The sequence below is a fragment of the Mustela nivalis genome, assembly GCF_964662115.1.
Source record: "Mustela nivalis genome assembly, chromosome: 10".
Taxonomy (NCBI): Eukaryota; Metazoa; Chordata; class Mammalia; order Carnivora; family Mustelidae; genus Mustela; species Mustela nivalis.
Window position 1 is genome coordinate 29,101,216 of NC_139029.1, and position 21,466 is coordinate 29,122,681.

Genomic DNA, 21,466 nt, shown 5'->3' on the forward strand with positions numbered 1-21,466 from the left:
TAGGACAGTAAATTTCTGTTGTGTGCAGCCACCCTGCCTGCCGCTCCCCCTGCTTGTGCTCTCTCTCTCTCGGACAAATAAATAAAGTCTTTATTTATTTTTTTTTTTTTAAAGATTTTATTTATTTGACACAGAGAGAGTAAGAGAGCAGGGGGCTGGGGCAGAGGGAGAGGGAGAAGCAGGCTCCCACTGAGCAGGGAGTCCTGTGCAGGGGCTCAATCCCAGGACACTGAGATCATGACCTGAGCCCAAGGCAGACGCTTAACCAACTGAGCCACCCAGGCGCCCCATAAATAATAAAATTTAAAAAGATAAAGAAATCTGGGGTGCCTGGGTGGCTCAGTCGTTAAGTGTCAGCCTTCAGCTCAGGTCATGGTCCCAGCGTCCTGGGATAAAACCCCACATCGGGCTGTTTGCTCCGAGGGAAGCCTGCTTCTCCCTCTCTCGCTCCCCCTGCTTGTATTTCCTCGCTCGCTATGCCTGACATAGAAATAAAATCTTTAAAAAAAAAAAAAGATAAAGAAATCTAGTTTTTAGATGCTTCCAGAAATTTTAAAATAATTTTAAGTAAACATGGCTAAACAGGGAAGTGAATTTTTAAACTTCGTACCATCCAATTCTACCACTATAGAATTTAAGTCGTAAGGTACTTTCCAGGCATTTTAACAACTTCTGTTTGTAAGACTTACAGAACGTAGATCAAGTTGGTTATCAGTTATTCACTCCATCTGTGGCTCTGTTGGTTAAGCATCTACCTTCAAGTTGGGTCATGATCCCAGGATCCTGTGATGGAGCCTCCCGTCGGGCTCCCTGCTCACGGGGAGCCTGCTTCTCCTCTTCTCTCTGCCATTCTCTCTGCTTATCCTCTCTGGCTCTCTCTATTTCTCTGTCAAATAAATAAATAAAATCTTTTAAAAAAATTATTCACTCGAACTGAGCACCAAATGAGTACAGAGTTCGACCTCACTACTGAGTTAGGTGACTACTTGTGAAGAAGCCTAGTGCTTGTCCTCAGGAAAAGGTTATGTTGGCTGGCAGACAGCAAGAGCAACAGGAGTTACTAATTTATAGAATTCAGGGATGGTACAGCACTCAAAAAACGACTCTTACTGTTTTATTTAAGAAACGAAGCCTCAGGGGTGCCTGGGTGGCTCAGTAGGTTAAAGCCTCTACCTTCGGCTCAGGTCATGGTCCCAGGGTCCTGGGATCAAGCCCTGCACTGGGTTCTCTGCTCAGCAGGGAGCCTGCTTCCTCCTCTCTCTCTGCCTGCCTCTCTGCCTACTTGTGACTTCTGTCTGTCAAATAAATAAATAAAATCTTTAAAAAAAGAAAAAAGAAGAAGAAGAAACAAAGAAACAAAGCTTCAGACAGTTTAAGTATCACACCCAGAGTTAGTGGCACAGCTGGGTTTAAAACTCCTATCTTAGAGAATAACAACCAAGGATCACATAGAAATGTGCACAGTAACTTTGATACCATTTTAAGAGAAACTCCCCCCCAGGGTGAGCAGAGGCCAGAGCCCTTACTGTTGCAGCTGAGTGTCCCTGCTGCCCTTTGCTATTTAAAAGCACAGCTGACAACAAAGGAGTTCTGATCAGCAGGTGCAGTGGGGTATAGCTACCTAGCAGGTGGCATGAAACAACACTCAGACCTTTCAAGATTTTTCTAAAACTATCTTCCTACTGAATACTACCATACAGTGTGTATATTAAATGATCAGAAATCAAAGGCCCCAAATGGTTCCAATGTGGAGAAAGCCTTTCCTCAAATCCAACACACTGTTCTCAGAATGTTCCTCTTCCATCACCAAGATCATAGTCATGTTGACCTAGAAAGACATCCTCCTGAATTTTGTTACATACCAACTACACACATTGTTACACACAACTATACAGGATTTAAAATTTTTTCTGAAATTCTTTTTCTGATGTTAGGAATCTGAAAATGAGACATTGAAAGGTCTCACCTGTTTCACCGGAAGAAACTAAGTATCTGCGATGTCTCCAAAAGGAACAGAAGCAGCATGAAGAACTCTGTCCTCCACCTCCTCTGCCAGCCCACCTGCAAAGACCAAGTGCCTTCTGAACCAATGCCCTCCACACTCCTGGTACAAGCTGCGGCAACACTCTGTTAGCAAGAAAGCAGCGGGGAGGGGAAGGAGAGTCCCTAGTCTTGTGGGTATACAATATGATGTGTGAGGAACATTCCTCCCCATCCCCTTTCAGATCTACATCTCGCCTCTAGTTACTCTGATACCTTCATCGCTTCCAGTTTGACTCTCTTTTCTATAGTCACTAGAGTGAATCCAAGAAAGTGCAAATCCTGTTTAATATTCTCCACAAGCTCATTAATGCCCACCGGACAGAATCCAAATTCCTTAGCACGGCATATAAGACCCTCCTGACTTGAGCCCTGCCCACCTATCTGTCCTTCTTTGTCCCTTGCTCCCTCAACGCAAATCATTTGCCCCCAAATGCTAAGACTACTTCACCCCTCCAGGGTCTTGCTGCTCTCCGTTCAGGCAACAGCCTTACTCCAGATCTTTCAAACCCAGCTCTGACCTCGGTGCCTTGGGGTAGTTTGCCCTCCCGTATCCAGATGGAGCGCTCCTTCCCCGAAATCCTCAGCTCGACATCAACACTGTCCATCAACCGCTCGCACCGTGGTACTCACCAGCCCCTGCAGTAAAGATGTTTTCCATAATTCTCCACCTACTCTGTGAGTTCCTTCTTCTAAGGGGCCAGGACTGCGGAGTTTACGGAATGAATGGGCAGGAGAGTTTGGAATGCGGTCCGAGGTCACGGTAACAGATCTCACCAACTCTCCCGAGACCAGGGTCAGAGGGGAACGCGTTCTGGGCAGCGCTGGGCTCAGCAAAAGTCGCGGGGCGCTACTCACAGGCTGGGGGAGCAGAGCCACGAGAGACCCGCTCGGTTCGCCTCAGTAGAGTCCCCACACCGCCTCAAAAACGAAGAGCTCGCGCTGGGTGGCAGCCATCTTGCTCCCAGGATCTTCCGCCGGAAGCTGTAGCTAGGCCCTGCCCCAGACCCGCCCCCGCGCTGGCTGACCCTGGCGCTGTGCTCTCGTCGAGGGGCAGGTGGCTCTTGGTTGCGGGGGCGGGGGTGGGGTGGGTGGGAGGGGTGGTGGTGGTGGTGTCACTCAGAGGGTAACGGAGAGCCCAAATGATAGCCACATTAACTGCGGAAGTCAGAAAATACTGGACTCTACTTCAGACCCGGCCTTTATTTTATTTCTACATATTTTAATGCTGGTGTGATTAACATAATCAACAATGTTATATTCGTTTCTGGTGTACAGTATAGTGATTCAGCGAATCCATATACTGCTATGTGCTCAAGATAAATGTAATCTTTTTATTTTTAAGATTTTATTTATTTATTTGACAGAGAGAGATCACAAGTAGGCAGAGAGGCAGGCAGAGAGAGGAGGAAGCAGGCTCCCTGCTGAGCAGAGAGCCAGATGCGGGACTCGATCCCAGGACCCTGAGATCATGACCTGAACTGAAGGCAGCGGCTTAACCCACTGAGCCACCCAGGCGCCCCAAGATAAATGTAATCTTAATCCCCATCACCTATTTTACCCAACACCAACACCCCCCTCACCCCCCCACCCCTGCCAAACCTTTCTGGTAACTTTGTTCTCTGTATTTAAGAGTCTAGGGGTTTGGGGAGGGGGCTGTTTTAAGAGTTAAGAGTGTTTTTTGGTTTGTCTTTTTCTTTGTTCTTTTGGTTTCTTAAGTTCCACCTGAGTGAAATCGTTATGGTATTTGTCTTTCCCTGGCTTATTTCGCTTAGCATTACACGGTCTAGCTCTATTCATCCATGTTGTTTCAAATGGCGAATTTCATTCTTTTATGGCAGAATAATTTTCCAATGTACATATATGTGTACACACACACACACACAAACACACTTCTTTTTATTCATTCGTCTATCAGTGGGCACTTGGACTGCTTCCATAGTTTGGCTATTAAGTAATGCCGCAATAAACATAGGGATGCGTGTATCCCTTTGAATTAGCATTTTTGTATTTTTTTAAGATTTTATTTGCCCATTTCAGAGTAAGAAAGAGGGAGTTATCAGGGGGAGGAACAGAGGGAGAGAGAACAGACCCCCAGCCAGGCAGGGAGCCCAACAGAGCTGGCTTGATCCTGGGATTCTGGGAGCATGACTTGAGCCAAAGGTAGATCCTTAACTGAATGAGCCACCCAGGTGCCCCAGTATTTTCATATTCTTTAGGTAAATACCCAATGGTGTTATTAGTGGGTGGGTAATTTTTTTTTTTTTTTGAGGAACCTCCATACTGTTTTCCAGAGTGGCTGCACCAGATGGCATTACCACTCCCAGTGCACAAGGGTTCCTATTTCTCCAGGTCCTCAACACGTTTCTTTTGATTTCAGCCGTTCTGACAGGTGTGAGGTGTACTTCATTGTTGTTTTGATTTGCACTTCCCTGACAAATGGCGAGCACCTTCAGGGTCTGTTGGCCGTCTGTCCTTGGGGAAACATCTGTTCACGTCTGCTGTCATGCTTTAATTGTATTATTTGGTGTTTCTTTCCCAGCCCCCTTTTTTTTGAGTAGGTTCTATGCCCAACATGGGGCTCGAACTCCCAACTCTGAGACTAAGATTTGCCTGCTCTACCAACTGAGCTAGCCAGGTGCCCTGAGTTGTAGTTCTTTATATATTTTGGATCCAAACCCTTTATTGGATGTCTACAAATATCTTCTCCCATTCAGTAGGTTGTCCCGGTTGTTTCCTTTGCTATAAGTATTAAGTAAGTCAGGCATTTAGTTACTTGAGACCAGACCTTAAAGAAAATGGGGAGCCTGCTGAGAGGGAAGAATATTCCAAGGAAAAAAAGACTCCCTGGATAAGGTCCCGAGTTAGGCCAGCCTGCCACATTTCAAGGAAGGTAAGAAGTGTTCTCAGAGGACAGGGAGGACAAGTAGACTGGTTGGCCTTGTCCAGGTGAGGACTAAAGGCACCACCAAGTGCTCTGGACTCTAGCATTTGTTTACTGTTGCCACTCAGACCTAGTCCCGTGGCCAGAGGAAACCTTAGTTGCATAATCAACTGACTACAGAAGAGGGGGACCCACAAATGCCAGCTAACACAACCAAGGAGGGAGGGCCTGGGTTCTGCCTATCTCACCATACATCCTTTGGACATAAGCCAACCCCACCCTGAACCCAGTTCTCCTGTCAGACCCAAAGTCTGCTATGATCGGACTTCTACTTAAGTGGGGGTCCATTATGCAATGGGACAGTTCTGTGTACCCTGCTGCTCATAGCCATTAGGAAAGGATACCCTATAGGGAAATTCATTAGACTCTCAATACATCCTAAAATTACTTCCAAATGAAAACTGGGTTTAAAAGACTAAAACTGGTCAGAGTAAAAACGACAGTTTTATGGAGATTTTTTTCTTTATTGAGAAACTTAAGACTTGGTACATCAAATAAAACCAATTTCTTGGGGGAAAAAATCAAAACCCACAATAGAAAAAAAAAGTTAACACTGTCTGGGCCACAGCAGAACCCAGAGAATATATTCTTTTAATTGAAAAATTCTAGGTGCTTCATAATTGACCTTTTGATACAAAATGACCTATTAAATTTCCCAATTTGTGGTTCTTGGTGTTGAGGTCCATAGGACACGCTAGAAATCTTCAAACCTTGAGCTGAATTCCAGGAGGGGTTATTTGGCTTTTGAATCCTGAAAAGCAAAGCACCAACACAAATTAAATGCACGATCAGAAAAACCAGAGTTGCCCTGAAATCTCTGACTTATAAAAAGGTACTGCCGAGAGCAGTGCTTCTTGACACTAGGGTGGGGCGGTTTTGCTGGGGCTGTCCTGTGCACTGTGGGCACTGAGCACTACCCCTAGCCTCTGCCCATGGGATGCCAGTGACACCTCTCCAGTTGTGACAACCAAAATAGGTCTCCATTGGCAAATGTCCTCTGAGGGGGCACTCCCAGCTAAGAACCCCCTGCTCTGAGGCTAGCTAGGTACTGTAAAGCCCCACACCCTTCCAGGCCACCCTGTACTCAAAGCTACTGCTCTCTTGCTTAGATACCAAATGAAGAGTCCAGGCTCTTACCATGTGTCCTTTCCCTTGTCTCTGACTCTGGTTTATCTGGTTGCCTCCTTCCTCCATCAGGAGGAACCTGCTAGTCCTTGTCAAAGTTCCCAGCTAAGCCTCACTTACCCCTGCCCCTGTGGACGGGGCCACAGCCGCCAGGGTCAGAGTGGACAAGAACACACCCTGTAACTGGAGGCAGGAGTGTCTGGTCTCCCACACACTGACACCAGGGCCCAAGCACCTTGTGCTCCCAGAGCCACACAGCAGCTGCACACACAGCTGCCCTCCCCGACCTCAAGGCAAACCAGGGAGATATGTTCACAGAAATGAAGCTGCGGGATCTGATTATGACAACACCTTGTGTATCTGTTGTTATTCTAAACCAAAAAGGTCATTCGTAAGACCTAACCAGGGGCTCCTCATAAAGAAAACTGTTATTGCTCCTTACAGTTTACAACCTGTTCTCTCGTCTCCAAATTAACTCTTCCAGGTGACAGAGAGAATCTAGGTGACAGCCTGCCCAGGTTACTGGGTTACAGGAGCTCTCTATGCTGCCCTGAATCTTTTAGGAAGATATTTGTAAGTAAAGCCATTGCAGAAAACAAAAACAGCCAAACATACGGTTTCTCCTTGTCTAAGAGGTAGCAGCAGCAACAGCGCCCACCTTCTGGGCAGCTTCTTTCTTGGCATGATGAGCCTGTAGAACCGCCACGGCTTCATCCACCTGTGAGGAATCTCTAGGCAGTTAGTGACATCTGTGGAGAGGCCTCGGCCCCTCCCTGGCGCACAGGCCTGGCAGCAGCGTCTCCCAGTGCGGCCTGCTCTTCCTAATTCCACCCCCCACAGCAGCTCGCAAGTCACAGGCAAGGCGCAAGGAGACGGCAGACCCGAGCACCGCCGCAGGGTGTGGGGACCAGCTCACCTTGGAGCGAAGCGACTCAGGGGACTCCAGCATGTGCAGCAGCTCAGAGTTGTCAATCTCCAGCAGCATGCCCGTGATTTTCCCAGCCAGGTTTGAATGCATGGTTTGGATGAGTGGGAACAAACGTTCTCCTGGGGAAAGAGATCTAATTAAAGCCCAGGCTGACTCCTAGTGAACAGACAACGGCGTTCGGGTCAGTGCCAGGCTCCGGCCCCCTCTTCTGCAAACATATGGATCACTCACCCAGCATCTGCTTTTGCTCTTGGGGGGGAGCTGCGGCCAGCATGGAGGCGGTCAGGGGCTCCTGGCCCTGCACGTGGACCGCAGGCTGCGGTGCCTGGGAACCAGGAGAGGCAGCAGGTTAGCAACAAGCCTGATGTGTCTGAAAGCCTACTACGTGACAGAGATGGAGGTGGCGGTCCTTGCTGCCAAGGAACTAACAGCAGGCCTTGGGGATGAGGCAGTTACAGGAGCAACAGAGTTATAAGCCTGAACACGAAACCAACTAAAATAAAAACCATGTGCTATTAAAAGGGACAGGAAGGGAGTAAGAAAATAAACCTACAAGGCTCAGACCGTCAAATGATTCCATTTATAACTATATCCCCCATCACTTTATCATAACAAATGATGTTATTTTATCAAATGCCCCAGGACTGTCAACATGCATTGTCAATGCCAATCACGGACCTGAAAGTAAGGCTCTGAAGGTAAAGACTATTATACTGAAGCAAGGCTCTGAGGCATCTGAATTTAGACAGCAGAAAGCATGAGTAAGTCACTTTGGGGTCACAAGGCAGACTGTGGCTCCTCTACACTGGTTACTTCTGGGCTCTGGGTCCAGTCCCCCACCCCAACTTAAGATCTCTAAAGCTGACTTCTCTTCTGTCAGATGAAGCTCTTTCCTGCCTTCACAACCCAGTTTTGCAAAACAGCGAAGATCAACTCAGCCAGCGGACCCGAGCCGCTCAGAGAGCTAAGCGAGCACACACACGTTGTAAAGCGAGGGAGGAAACACCAGCTCTTTCTGCTGGGGCATTTCTGAGTAGACTACTGTGGGGAGGAATAGTTCCCAGCCCCTTCTCTCCCAGGACTGAGAGGCCCTGACAGGCAGTGTCCCCACAGGAAACATGGCACCCTGACACGGAGCGGGCACTGAGTACCTGCAGGAGGAATCAAAGCCAGGCACCTTGTCAGTCAAGTGCAAACATGCGGTTTGGCAGGCCTCACCTGCAGAGGCTGGATGGCGGGGTGAGGGCTGCGGACGCTGGAGGCGTATTTGTAAGGTGCGACAGCCCGTGGAGCAGCAGCAGCGACGGCAGCACGAGGTGCTAAGGTCTGCACAGCTGTAGGAACACCTTAGGAAAAGAACAAGCAAGATTAAAGCCCGTCAGTCTGGGCAAAGACCCGTCAAATCCCATCTTTCCCCCTTCTGTGTGCATCCAATACCACCTCCAGACTGGCAGCTGTCAGTCAGCCCTTGCTGGGCGGCGCCAGCCCCACCAAAGTCCATAGCCAAGCGGTCCGGGCACTCAGACCCTACAACAGACCAGCAAATGCACATCAGTGTCGGCAGCAGGTGTCCAACTGGCCACGTCCCACGGAAGGAGCCATTCCAAAGCCTGTTCACACAACACATCGCACACGGGACCACGACTGCTACTTTCATGGAGCAGCCAACAAAGAACACACAACTCTCTCCACTTCTTGGAATATGGGACAGTCTGTAAAGAACAGTCTCCTTCAATCTCCCAAACCCACCCAAAAGAATAGGCTGCCTCTGTAGTCATCCGGCTAACAAGCTTCTATAATTAACCTCTCTCACATGAGTCACCAATGAGCAGCATTCTTGAAGTCACCGACACTCCTAGAACTCCCATTGTTTCTCTGCTCCTTATGTACCAACCAGAGCGCACAGCTAAGATTACAGAACCAGAACTGGAATGTGGGCCCAACAAACTGACCAACCCTGGGCAGAGCCTAGTCACCTGACTCCCTCCTCCCCAGGCCACACTTCTCAAGGCCAATTTGCTCACCGACTCTCTGAGCGGTAGTAGGGAGGCCGCGAGAGGCCGGAGCATTACCAGTTGGAGCCAGATGGCGAAGAGCGGGACGAGGCCCAGACTGGCGGATAGCACTTGGCATTCCTTGGAAGCCTGGTGAAGATAAAAATTGTGCATCGCTGATGAAACATGTAGACCAGAACCCAGGCTGCGCCTCAGAGCAGGGCAAGGCAGGGAGGCATATCCTGGGTGATCAAATCACCGTTCCCCACCACCTACCTTGAGGTCTCCCACCTTGCTGCCAGCGGGGATTAGGCCTCATCTGTGCTAACTGGTTAGGTGTATAATACGGAGGTCTTCCCTGAGCCTGCAAGAAAGAGCACCCAGGCCCTTTTACTTGAAGGACTTGAATCCACATTGAGAGAAAAGTCTCATCTCCTCTCACTTCCAGGCCCAAGGCTAATTATTCAAGAAATTCTCAAGAGTATTCAAAGGCCAGTTAATGGGGATTCTTTCATTCTAACTACTGCGTGAGAGAGAGAATGAATTCGTTTTCATTTCACGCTGACCACCTGAACTACAATATCCAAAACCCCTTTCCCCAACCACCACAGGCTGCGGAACAGCCATCGGGGGCAGGTTCCAAAGATCCGTGAACACCAGCAGACCCACCTGTGGAACCGCTGGCACAAAGTAACCTCCAGCTGCAGGCTGGAACTGATTTAAGATGGCGTTGGCCGGGAGCGCTCGCATTCCAGCCACCCGCTGCATGTACTGGTTGGTCAGGTGAGCCTTTCTCTCTTCCTTCCTCTGGGCCAGAGCGACATATAGTGGCTTGGAGCCCACGATGCGTCCATTCATCTCAGTGACGGCTTTGGTCGCCTCTTCAGGAGATGAGAAGCAGACAAAGCCAAACCCTTTGCTTCTCCCATCCTCCAACATTACCTACAAAGGGACCAGCTACTTAAGGAAAAGGTATTCTATGTTAGGGGACAGCTATTAAGAGCCATAAAACCTGGTTTCCACTCCAAGAGTTCCCAAGTCTAGGAGAAGAGTTCTAGCCCTGTCACGGGATATACCCTGGACCAATTAAGTCACGGCCCCTAAGGACAGGACCTAGGCGTTTTCTTTGTTAGATCCCCAGGTGATCCTAATTTTCTAAACACTATGATATGGCTAATGGTTAAAGCAGGAACCCAAAGATGTTTCTTGACACCTAGAAGCGCAGTAGCTACCTTTGGGTACCCACTAGAAATCTGGACAGTGTTAAGTTTTTTTTTTTTTTTTTTTTTTAACTTTTTTATTTTATTTATTTATTTGACAGAGAGAGATCACAAGTAGGCAGAGAGGCAGGCAGAGAGAGAGGAGGAAGCAGGCTCCCTGCTGAGCAGAGAGCCCGATGCGGGACTCGATCCCAGGACCCTGAGATCATGACCCGAGCTGAAGGCAGCGGCTCAACCCACTGAGCCACCCAGGCGCCCTGGACAGTGTTAAGTTATTTACTTGTAGAACTCATCTGCCCAAGACCTTGGTGAACAAAACTTTGATCATCTCTTAGCAAGGTAAGGATATGCTTTTGAAATACCACATACACACAGGAGTTACAAAACCAATGACTGCCACCATTAATTTAATGGGTGTTAACAGCAGAAAGATGACCAGCTAGAAAAGACAACTGGATTCTAGTCCCAGTTCAGCAATTTCTAAGCTGTGCGATTTTTTAATTTTTTTATTAAAAAAATTTTTTTTTTTTTTATTTGACAGAGAGAAATCACAAGTAGATGGAGAGGCAGGCAGAGAGAGAGAGAGGGAAGCAGGCTCCCCGCTGAGCAGAAAGCCCGATGCGGGACTTGATCTCAGGACCCTGAGATCATGACCTGAGCCGAAGGCAGCGGCTTAACCCACTGAGCCACCCAGGCGCCCCTGTGCGATTTTTTTAAAAAAGATTTTTATTTATTTGAGATAGATACAGCACAAATAGGGGGAGCAGCAGAGGGAGAAGCAGGTTCCCCAATGAGCCTGACAAGGGGCCTGATGCCAGGACCCCAGGATCATGACCTGAGCCAAAGACGTGCTCAACCAACTGAGCCACCCAGGCACCCCCCACCCCGAAGATCTTGTTTATTTATATGTATTTTTGAGAGAGAGAGCGAGCGTGCGCACACATGATCATGCATGCGTACATGGGAGCAGGGGTGGAGGGTGGGCAGAGGGAGAGGATGCAGGGAGGGAGAGTGTGCACAAGCAGAAGAGCAGCAGGCTCCCTCCTGAGCAGGGAGCCTAATTGGGGCTTGATCCCAGCACCCTGGATCATCACAAGCTGAAGGCAGATGCTTAAATGACTGAGCCACCCAGGCATCCCGGAGGGATGGAAGGTTTAAAGCAGGCTCCACACTCAGCAGAGCCCAGATGTGGGGCTTAATCTGAGGACCCTGCGATCATGACCTGAGCTGAAATCAAGAATCAGACTTTTAACTGACTGAGCCACCTAGGCTAGGTGCCCTTAAGCTATGTGAAAGGCTCTGAAGCTCAATGCCCACCAGACCCCCTACGGCCAAATGCCACCAAGCCAAGGTCTACCGGTTCGGGCCGTCTTTCCCCACATACAGCCAGTCATTCACAGATGGTTCTTCTCCTCACCTGAGAAGGTCACTTATAGCTTACCCCTGGCCTGCCTCCTCAGAAACACTGATAGCAACAGGTTACTGTGTGCTCAGCACCATTTTGTATCTTAGCTTGCTCCTGGACAGCCCTCTGGAGGTGGAGGACATGAAAATAAGGATGTGTGCCAACTCAATGGACCCCCCATCAAAAAGATGGGCCAGGACAGTGTCTGAAAACATGATACCCTGATCTTGAAAATGGTGCCTGTGAAACTTGCCAAGACAGTTTTTATTCTCCTCCTACAAATGCCGACTCAAGCTCTGTGCTGATAAGCAAGAAGAGTCCACCATACCTCACACTGATGAAGGCCAGTCAAGGAGGTGATAAGAGGGAAGGGGCACGAGAGGCAACAAGGAACCCTGACGGGGTGGGCCCTGATCAACTCCCTGCGGACAACTGACGTTCCTCTGAGGACGCTCCCAGGTTGTGCGGGACTTAAAGCTAAGGGCCAAGGCAGGGTCACATCTTCCCCAGCCCACTCGGCCTCTGTTCTCAACCCCAAGAGGACTCTGATGTGTGCTGCACCTCCACGGAGCATCAGTGTCTGCATCAGGCTAGGACTCCAAACTCTCACACGCCATCACTGCCCATGACACCCACCGTGGACCAAGGCCGTGCACGCACCACCCTCACATAACCCACGTTCTCCTGTCCTCAGACTCCGAGTCCTCATCTTTAGGAGGGAATTCACATGCACTCGCCCTGCTGCATCAGCTGACGGGATAATCAAAGAAAACCAAGGAAACGATGCACACTGCAAACCGCGAAAGAGCCACTTTCCACTCCCGTCCTCCACCTTTAATTTAGCTTTGTACAGCCAGGCCAGAAGTCCCAACCCCAGTTCTCAAGTCCTCAAAATACATTTGTTCAAGGATGAAGTGTGGCAGAGTCGTAGAGACAGGCCCCAAGACAAATGGAAAACAACCTGTCTGGATTTCCTCTGCTCATATTGTCGCACCATCTGTCCCCACGCCAGCACAGAGCAGCAAAGAATGGGAAAGATTCAGGTGCTTGGGGGGTCAAGATAGGGGACTGCTCAATTGACCTCCACACCTCAATGTCTGGGAGGCTGTGCACGTACACGTAACGAAATGCCTTCTCCAGAGCATATACTCAGATGCATAACTGAACGCCAGGAGGGACTGGCTAGATTAGCATATCTATTCTCAGAAATGAACACAAGTTAGAGTCCACTCCTTCAATGAAACAAATGCCAATAAACCTCTAATATTGCAATTTCTACTTTCGATCCCAAATCTCAGAATAAAATACCTTAGCACTGGTGATTGATCCAAAAGGAGAAAACTCTTTCCTTAACTTCTCATCATCAATGGTATCATCCAAGTTCTTAATGTAGAGATTCACCCCCTGAAGCAGAAGGATCACTGTTAATGCACATCTGTACCCCACAGATCCCCTAAGACACTGGTTCTCAAAATTTGGTCCTAGCCCCCCTTCTTGGGTACTTCCTAGAAATGCAAATTCTTGGGCCCAAACCCCAATCCACTGAATCAAAAATTCTGGGGTTCTGAAAGCCATGTTCTCACAAGCCCTGCGGGGGGATCCTGATGCAGGCTCAGGGTTGAGATTCCCGCCAAGGACTCTTGACAGGACCCCCAGTGTGGGCCTGGCTTTCAGCACAGCTGCTCTGGCCGGCCACTGGCACCAGCAGGGCTCCTGCCCCCACTCAAACAAAGGGTGAGCATTCAAGTACAAAGAACCCATACCAATAAGAACACACTGAGGCTTCCAGAATGAGTCCCTAAATGAATAAATCAATCTTCTGCCCTGTATCAAAATCATTACTGTTCTGGTAGGTATTTCCTTATACACCTGAGGATCCTGGGAGAAAGGAAAGGAAGAGGCAGATTCCCAGTCCCCAAAGAGAAAGCCTGCTTAACCTAAGGATGCTCTTGCCAGTTCCACAGGAAAACCCTGGATAGGAGGCTGTGCTAAGGCCACCTCTCACCTGATACCGACTAATTCTCTCTTGTTTTAGCTGCTCAAATTTCCGCTTTAACTCAGCCTGCCGTTCCACTTTCTTCTGTGCACGGCCTACAAAAATCACTTTCCCACTGATTTCTTTTCCATTCATCTCTTCCACGGCCTGAAGAGGAAACGGGTCTTAAATCAAAATGCAGAGGCAGGGGGCTTGCTCTGGAGGCCTGAAAGTCCCACCAAATACTGGGAGAAGGAAGTCTTTCCTATAGGAGTTAAGAACTAATCTCATTCCATCTGAAGGCAGCTAAGCAAATCCAAACTTCCTCATGAGTAAAATGGGGTTACTACTTAAATGGGTTATTGGTCCAGATGATACAGAAAAAAATGGTAGTTTTATAAATACAAGCACGGCAGATACGAGCCGAGGCTGCTAATCTGGGTGTCTCTTGCATTCTCGTGGGAAGACAGTGGCGCAAGCTGAGCGCCCAGCATCACGCTTTCCCCACAAGCAGCCGCTACGGTCAGCAACTCCACCACTCCTCGGGCCCGAGTCCCCTCAGCAGGAAGGGGAGCAAACACCCATCCTATTCCTTCAACCTACAGGGGTGAACATTGAGGTAGTTGCCAAGTGCTCTGAGAACAGGTAAATGAAGGGTTACCACATGAAGTCCCCTGAGGCCAGTAACTACGTCACTATGACACTCGGGCAATGGTAGCCCCGCTCCACTACGTGCCAACCAGGTCCTGTCCATAATCGGGGGCTACTTCTGCAAATGTTTCCCCGACCCTCATGGGACTCTCACCTTATTGGCATCCTCGTGTTTTTCGTAACTCACAAAGCCAAAGCCTTTGGATTTCCCACTGGGATCTCTCATCACCTTGACACTTAGGGTCTTACCTATTACCAAAGGACAGAACTATTAGTAACACCATCTCTATTACAGCTCAAGGAGAGGCGGCTTCTCTAGGAGCCCAAATGAAGCCAACTCTCACTGAAGCCAGATGAGCTCTAGAAAGAGGCCCCAGGCCTAGCCTTCTACTTCTGGCCAAGCTACTGAGATGGCCCTGGGGCTGGGACGAGGGAGGATAAAGCCAAGAGTCTACTCCTATCTACTCTGTGACCCTGTCAAGCAAGGTAGTTAAATTCTGGGCCGGGACACCAACATCTCTTAAGCAACTAAGGTCCAGGAGCTCTACATCTGGCGGACTGTGGAAGGGTGCACGCAGGGCGAAGAAGCCCAACTTACCGAACTGGCTAAACAGCTCTTTCAGACTCTCATCATCCACCTCTTCCCCGAAGTTTTTGATATAAACATTGGTGAACTCCTTAGCTTTGGCTCCAAGCTCAGCTTCCCGCTCTTTTCGAGACTTGAATCTGCCCACAAACCTAAAAAGAGACCATGGAAAACAGTGAACACCTGGAAGAACCAATCGTCATTTCCAGGGGCCCAAAGGAACACAGGTTAAAGGCTGACAGGAGAGGTTAAATAAAACACACGAGTCCCCAACCAACCACCAAGACAGCAAGCTCAGAGACGCCCCAACTTCCCAGCAGAAAGAGAGAGGCGGGACTGTCCTGCAAGGACCAGCCCCAGGACTCCTGGCTCAGACCAGGGCTACTCCTACCACATCACACTGCCTTCGTGAAGAAACCTGATGACCATGTTTTTAAAACGTTCATTTCTGTGCATCTATGTAAATGCATAGAAAAGGTCTGGAAGGATACAAACCAAACTGTTAACAGGGGTTAGTGCTAGGGGCGAGATTGCTAACGTGAACTGTGAGGTAGTCTTTGCTTTTGCACTGGACTCATTCCCGTGTTGTTGACACAAGTGGGGGAATGTAGCCATACACTGAAAATCTTTTGATCTCTTTCTAGTGATACCACTGGCCACATACACGTTATCAAGAAAATTCATCCCCTGGTCTGCTCAACATAAAAAGGCGCCCCACAAAGAGAGATGATTTTTGTTTGCTATAGCCAAGACTTATTTTCCCTTCTCTCTCTGCATGGCTTAGCTAAGACCTCCCCACCTCCCTATTCTGCATTAACCACACCAAAGTGACAAGATCTATAATGAACAGTGTCTTCTACCATCAGATGAGATTTTCATTATAACCGAACTAAGTATTACTGTGGAGCCAGCCTTGTATGAGAAGGCCACTGAGTCATGTTAGCCAAGTGGAGATCTGGGGACAATTTGGCATCAACCCCTAGCAAATGACCCCATGGACAGACCAGAGTCACAGAAGGCCAAGGTCACATGGCTAGTACACAGCTCCTGGTCAGTCCAGGGCCCTCTCCACTCTGCCGCTGGCCAAGACCCCTGCTCAGAAAGGGCTCAGAGCTGCCTTCCAGCAAGCCCCAGTTGCCGGTGCTCACAAAACCCATGGACAGATGATGCTTTTAAGGGAGAGGCGGCAGGCAGGCCATGGCTTGGGCAGGAAGCCCACCTTGGCGAGTCAAAAGGGCTGCCACGGCTCGGGCAGGGAGACTCACCAGCCCTGGAGTGGAGAGGTAGGAGCAGGCCACACTTGGGCCGAGAGAACCAGTAGCCGCCTTGTGTGTGCCAGTTAATACCGAGGTGGGGCCACGGCTGGCTCATGCGATGGCTGTCGCTCCGGACTGGGACACTCACACTTTGCGGTCATTGAGGAGCATGCCGTTCATCTTCTCGATGGCCTTGTCAGCAGCCTCTTGCGTCTCGAAGTGGACAAAGGCATAACCCTTAGAGCCGTTCTCATCACACACCACCTGCCAGAGACAAGGCAGACCACTGTGGCACCACCGGCACCCCCAAAGATCTGAGAACCACATGGTCTTGTGCTCAGAGTTCTCCGGATCTGAGAGGCTGCTGGCGCATCTGCGGTCCAAAGACCGAAGACTACAGCACACAGTCAGGTTTTCCTAACGTGAAGCATCCCACCAGGCACCTTAGTGATGTTCCGTGTACAAACGGCAGCCACTAGTAGGCTGCTTCTATTCCGAGTGTTTTATTTCACTAAAAGACCTTGAGACTGGGTGCAAAAGCCCCAGGCTGCAGAGAAAGTGACCAGTTTCCATGCCCACAACAGAATTTCAGTCTAGTGCAGAGTCAGACACATAAACCACCACCACACCAGTTGTACAAAATTCTCCACACAAACAGGTGCAGAGAAGGAAGAGGATGATTTTACGCTGCTGAAATGACTAAGTACAGCTGCCTGGAGACCCGAGCCCCTGCTCTAACCCCCCACCCCACGAAAAGAGAAACCCTTTGATGCCCTCCAAAGGCAGGAAACAAGAAGGATATTTTAGACAGAAGAAAGAATAAATGAAGACACAAACCACCTGCTGGTCGCACTGGGTTGTGGCACAAGATTACCTACAGGGAACTCGCAGGCTGCAGAGCCATTTCTAGCATTTCGAAAATGACCATATCCTGTCGCCCAATTCCAAGGCTGTTCCCCCTTTGGTATTTCTCTTGTTCTCGTGAGTCAGTAATTACTCTGAAGTCATTTTATCAGTGCTTACCTTGCAAGACAGAATGTTTCCAAAAGCAGAAAAAGTATCATAAAGTGCCTTGTTATCTATAGATTTGTCCAGATTCTTGATGAAGACATTTCCCACACCAGATTTTCTCAAAGAGGGATCCCTCTGAGACCACATGATACGGATTGGCTTTCCCTTAATCACATCAAAGTTCATTGTATCCAAGGCCCGCTCGGCTGGAAGAGAGAAACACATTTCAATCAAGGAAATAAAATGTCACCTCATGTAGACGACTGCCACCATCCTAGGAACAGATGACTCTAGGACTTTTCAGGTAATCATTAGGACAAAAGGCAACTCTATTAAAATAAAAGGGCATCCAATCCCTCTAGCCTATGTTGCTCCTGAGGGCAGCCTTCTGGCCAGTAGCTCCGCTTCCTGGCAGAAGTCTCCAGCCCTCTGGGTTGTACACTTGCTGGGTAAGGGGGTCAGGCAAGATCATCTAACTGGCTTTCTGGCCGCAAGATCAAATCATAATACTGCACATTTGACTAAGTGGTATCAGTTATAAAGACTGAGCTGCCTACCACCCATGGTGACCCAGGAGAGACAGGAGATACTATCTACTTCATAAAACGAGCAAACTTATGTCCGGGATGGCTAAGCCACACAGCTAACTACTGACTAAGAAACTAATACCAGACTCTGATTATTTTTCAGTAAGGTATTACATCAAATTACCAACTAGCTGTCATTTTGTCTACAATCCATCTACGAGACAAATGACAGAACAAAACCTACGAGTGACTGGGGAGAATGTGCTATCCCTGAATTCAGCCCAGTTTCTTGTATTTTCAATTTCTGAAAACAGAAATTGATTCAAAAACCTCAAAATGATAGATACTAATGGTCACACATGGAAACAGTCTTTATTATCCAGACAATAAGGATGAAGCCGCATCTTTCTAAGCAGGCAACACAGCAGGCTCCGCACTTCATGGTTTCCAGACCTTCTCAAGTCTTAGTCTGAGCTCTTTGGAATTCTAGAACTTCAAATGCCCTGTGGCTCAACCAAGTTCTCCATCCAGCACCTTGGGACACTTCCCTAGCTTCCCAACAAATCCATGTGTGTACCAGAGACCACTTAAAGGACCAGAAACTAAAACAGACCATCACCTGTCAGGAGGAACTCTTCTCTTACTGGAAGTAACAGGATCCCAGAGGTGGTAGCACTTTTCCTGACTTAACGCAATCAAACGCCCCAGAATCTCTGGGGTTGAGGGGGGTGTCAGAGGGGGATTCTCCTGTCTCAAGGCACCACCTCACTTAAGACAGAACACAAAATTCCCTAACTCTGCCCCACACCCCCCACAAGCTCAACTGTCCAGTCAGCGGAGGGAGTATCTCCTTTTCACTCCTCTCCAAACATGTTTCCCACCTTCTCAGGTGGGCTGGTTGAGTGTGGAAGGGAAGGTCATGGGAAGCGGAGACTGGGGCAGGTCCAACTCAGGAAAAGTCCAGGCACAGAAGCGGTCATTTGTGAGGATTATCTGGGACCCCAGGGTCTCAATGATTAGCAGCTAAGGAGCCATTTCAACACAGCTCCTGGTCTTTCCAGACAGCGCTGCAGAAGACAAGTCGGCTTAGCCTAACAAATCTGGCTGCGCTTATTTATAGCAGGGAGAGGACCTGCAGAGGCATGTGTTGGCAGACTCACTGACCAGTGGCTTCTGCTACTATCACCAAGTGACAGGACTTTTGATCAGAAAGTGTCAAAGAGGCAGGCAACAGCCAATGTACCCACTACTTGCCCCCAAAGGCCACACTTGGCCACCTTTATGCCCTCTGGCCAGAAACAGCTCAGCACACACAGGGAGTTAAGGGTAGCAGGGCCTCTCATCTCTCAACAAGTCTGATTCTCTGGTCTCAGCTGCAGCCTGGGCAAGTGACATTCTCTGTGCTTCATGGACAGCGAACAAAGTGTGGACAAAAATAGGGACGCAGAGATCCTTTGCCATAGAATGGCTTGTTTCTCCCAGTAATGGTCTCTACAGTTGTTCCCTTTTAATCTGAAGTCACGTGCGGCCCCTGATTAGGTTTCCTCTGGCCCTGCTCCGGCCACGCCTGCAGCATACCTCTCCACTGTTCCAAGCAAGGGCCCGGGTCTGGGTCTGGGCCTGGGCTGGCGGGGCCCGGCGCTGGCACTCCCAGCGGAGCCTCCAACCTTCTGCAGTTCCTTTTCCCTCTCAGGAGTCCCCATTTTCTTCAGATGGGATGAAGAAGGGTTTTGACAAGGATGAAGCTCTGTTCACAGGCGAGGCCATCATCTCCACCAAACCAATTTCCCCGCATTGTTTCCCCAGACTACCTGGATACCCCTTCTCCACCGCCCAGGGCTTCGTCCAGGGAGTAGAGGAGTCCTCCACCCCAGGACCAAAGCCACGGACCCAGGAGCTGGCCTGGCACATGTCGTGCCCAGGGCGCCATCGTGAGCCCCTGCTCCAGTAAAATGAACAGAATTGTTCCCACCGCCTCCCACCTGCCCTGAAAGACCGACCCCTTATCCATACAAAAGCAAAGAGACTCAGTCCAGGATGAAGATAGGGATGGCAGCAACAGCTTTAGAATCTAAAATTTCTACAAGAATTGTGTTTCAATTGTTCTGCGTTTTTGGCAGGCCCGTGAGGAGCATGAATTCCAGGCTCAGTGACCAGACAAGGGTCCCACCTAAAGCAGGACCACATACATGGAGTGACAGGGACTTTCCCCAAATCCCATTGTACAGTCTCCTCGGGTTCCAGCCCCACCGCCACCACTGATTATGCCCAAGGTCACCCAGTTAGCAAGCAGTGGAAGCAAGACTGAAACTCCAGTCACCTGACGCCAGGAGCTTCATTCTCAACCCCTGCATCGGGCAGACTCCCAGGGTCCCCCCTAGGATGCCACGAATCTGGGGATATAAGCGTCTACTCACCGTCAGCCGGTTGCTGGAAGTTGACGTAGGCATAACCCAGGGAGCGACGGGTGATCATGTCGCGGCAGACCCGGATGGACAGCACAGGCCCCGCAGGACTGAACTTTTCATACAGCATGGCTTCGGTGACGTCCGAGTGCAGATCACCCACGTAGAGGGAGGCCATGGGGTAGCTGCTGGCCGCAGCGTTCATCTCCCCAGCCCCCACCACCCCGAGCCCCGCCAGGAGAACTTCTTATAGGGACCACACAGGACAAAAGGGGCTCTTCTCGGAGCCGTGGCCCGCGCCGCGGCTCACAGGTGGCAGAGCGAAGCTACACAGACGCCGGAGCAGGCTCGGAGAGACGGGGGACCGGAAGGAGGAGTTCGGGGACAGCTCGTTCGAGACTGCAAAACCGCAGACAAAAGGCTCTCAAAAACAATATGGCCCTCCCTGGGAGTTTGTAATTTTGCAGCTGTCCTGGTCTGAAGCTCCAAATTTCGAAAGAGGGGGAAAAAAAAAATAACGTACTAAAACGGGGACTCCCCTCCAAATTGTAAAAATTCTCCAAGAGGCAACCGAAGAGTGCTCACGGCGGCCTCCGGGACACGCGTTTCTCTATAAATATAGGCCTCGGGCTCCCGGCGGTTTAAGATTACAGCAGCCTGGGGAAGAGGGAAACCAAATCTTGGTCGGCGCCGACTCGGCAAGCCCCGGGGGCCGGGCGCGCAGCCTCCTCCCACGCCGGGCCGGCGAAGGGCAGCGCGGACACGTGGTGCGCCCGGGGCCGACGCGCGGGGGGCGAGGGCGGCGGGCGCGGGGCTGCCACGCGGCGCGGGGGCGGCCGGAGCGGAGGCGCGTGGACGCGGGCGGGCGGCTCACCACGGGACCGACGGACGCCAAGGTGCGGCGGCGGGCGCGGGCAGGCCGGAAGCGTGCAGAAGTGACTTCCCCGCGGGCTTTCCGAGGAGGATGCGCTTTTCTCTTTCTCTTCTCTCTCTCTCTTTTTTTTTAGGTTTTAAAGCATTTTCGGGTTTTTTTTAGTCTTTTCTTGTTTTTCCTTCAGGCTAAGGCCTGAAGGCGACGGAGGCTGCGGCGACCCGGGGCGGAGAGAGGCGGCTGGGGGAGCCACCGCTCCATTTATACCCGCCCGCCCCGGGCGCTGCTGGTCGAAGGGCGCCTCGCGACCTGGGCGCAGTCGTGCCCGCCCACTCGGCCCGGGGGCCCGAGGCGGGGCGGCCACGCGAGAGCGACCCGGCGCGGCCGCGCGGCGCCACAGCGACCCCTGGTGCGCGGAGGACCGCTCCGCTGGGGTCTCCTCGGGACCCAGGGGCCGCCTTCCAGCCGGGGAGACCCCACACCGCCAGGCCCTCCGGGAACAGAACACCTGTAACCCACCCACAGGCT

General features: G+C 50.3%; 1 protein-coding gene and 1 long non-coding RNA gene across 24 annotated transcripts in view; both read right to left on the bottom strand.

Moving 5' to 3' along the window:
* Positions 1-3,019, bottom strand: part of LOC309842613 — a 30,605-nt gene extending 27,586 nt beyond the window's left edge. For 5 of the 9 annotated variants that reach the window (XR_014299695.1, XR_014299696.1, XR_014299698.1 and 2 more), the window contains exons 1-3: positions 2,674-3,010; positions 1,967-2,061; positions 690-886 (exon numbers count right to left, since the gene is read on the bottom strand). This is a non-coding gene — a long non-coding RNA (uncharacterized lncRNA). Of the gene's footprint in view, positions 1-689; positions 887-1,966; positions 2,062-2,673 lie in introns of all 9 variants that reach the window. The other 4 variants (XR_014299694.1, XR_014299697.1, XR_014299699.1 and 1 more) reach the window with 2 other exon arrangements.
* Positions 3,020-5,427: 2,408 nt separating this feature from the next.
* On the bottom strand, positions 5,428-21,265 carry PABPC4 (poly(A) binding protein cytoplasmic 4). 15 transcript variants are annotated; one of them, XM_082687035.1, is made up of 17 exons: positions 20,942-21,265; positions 20,080-20,724; positions 17,148-17,341; positions 16,273-16,388; positions 14,881-15,020; positions 14,437-14,531; positions 13,662-13,799; positions 12,965-13,060; positions 9,701-9,973; positions 9,308-9,395; positions 9,110-9,181; positions 8,478-8,564; positions 8,256-8,383; positions 7,269-7,362; positions 7,026-7,156; positions 6,725-6,827; positions 5,428-5,735 (listed from the first exon to the last, which is right to left on the bottom strand). In XM_082687035.1, the coding sequence occupies exons 2-16, from the start codon at positions 20,270-20,272 to the stop codon at positions 6,738-6,740; spliced, it is 1,935 nt and encodes a 644-aa protein (XP_082543161.1). In that variant the 5' UTR covers positions 20,273-20,724; positions 20,942-21,265; the 3' UTR covers positions 5,428-5,735; positions 6,725-6,737. The 15 variants fall into 15 exon arrangements, with proteins under 15 accessions (XP_082543161.1, XP_082543162.1, XP_082543148.1 ...); XM_082687036.1 differs by having other exon boundaries at positions 6,768-6,827; positions 20,942-21,264; XM_082687022.1 differs by having other exon boundaries at positions 9,062-9,181; positions 20,942-21,264.
* Positions 21,266-21,466: the final 201 nt, after the last annotated feature.

What these genes read in the sequence shown, in the direction of transcription:
- PABPC4 (XM_082687022.1), bottom strand. Translation starts at nt 20,272, where the DNA reads ATGAACGCTGCGGCCAGCAGCTACCCCATGGCCTCCCTCTACGTGGGT. An exon ending in GAAACATTCTGTCTTGCAAG is followed by an intron (nt 16,389 to 17,147) that starts GTAAGCACTGAT and finishes TGTCTCTGGCAG; the next exon opens with GTGGTGTGTGATGAGAACGG. An exon ending in TGACAGCTGCCAGTCTGGAG is followed by an intron (nt 8,384 to 8,477) that starts GTGGTATTGGAT and finishes TCTTTTCCTAAG; the next exon opens with GTGTTCCTACAGCTGTGCAG.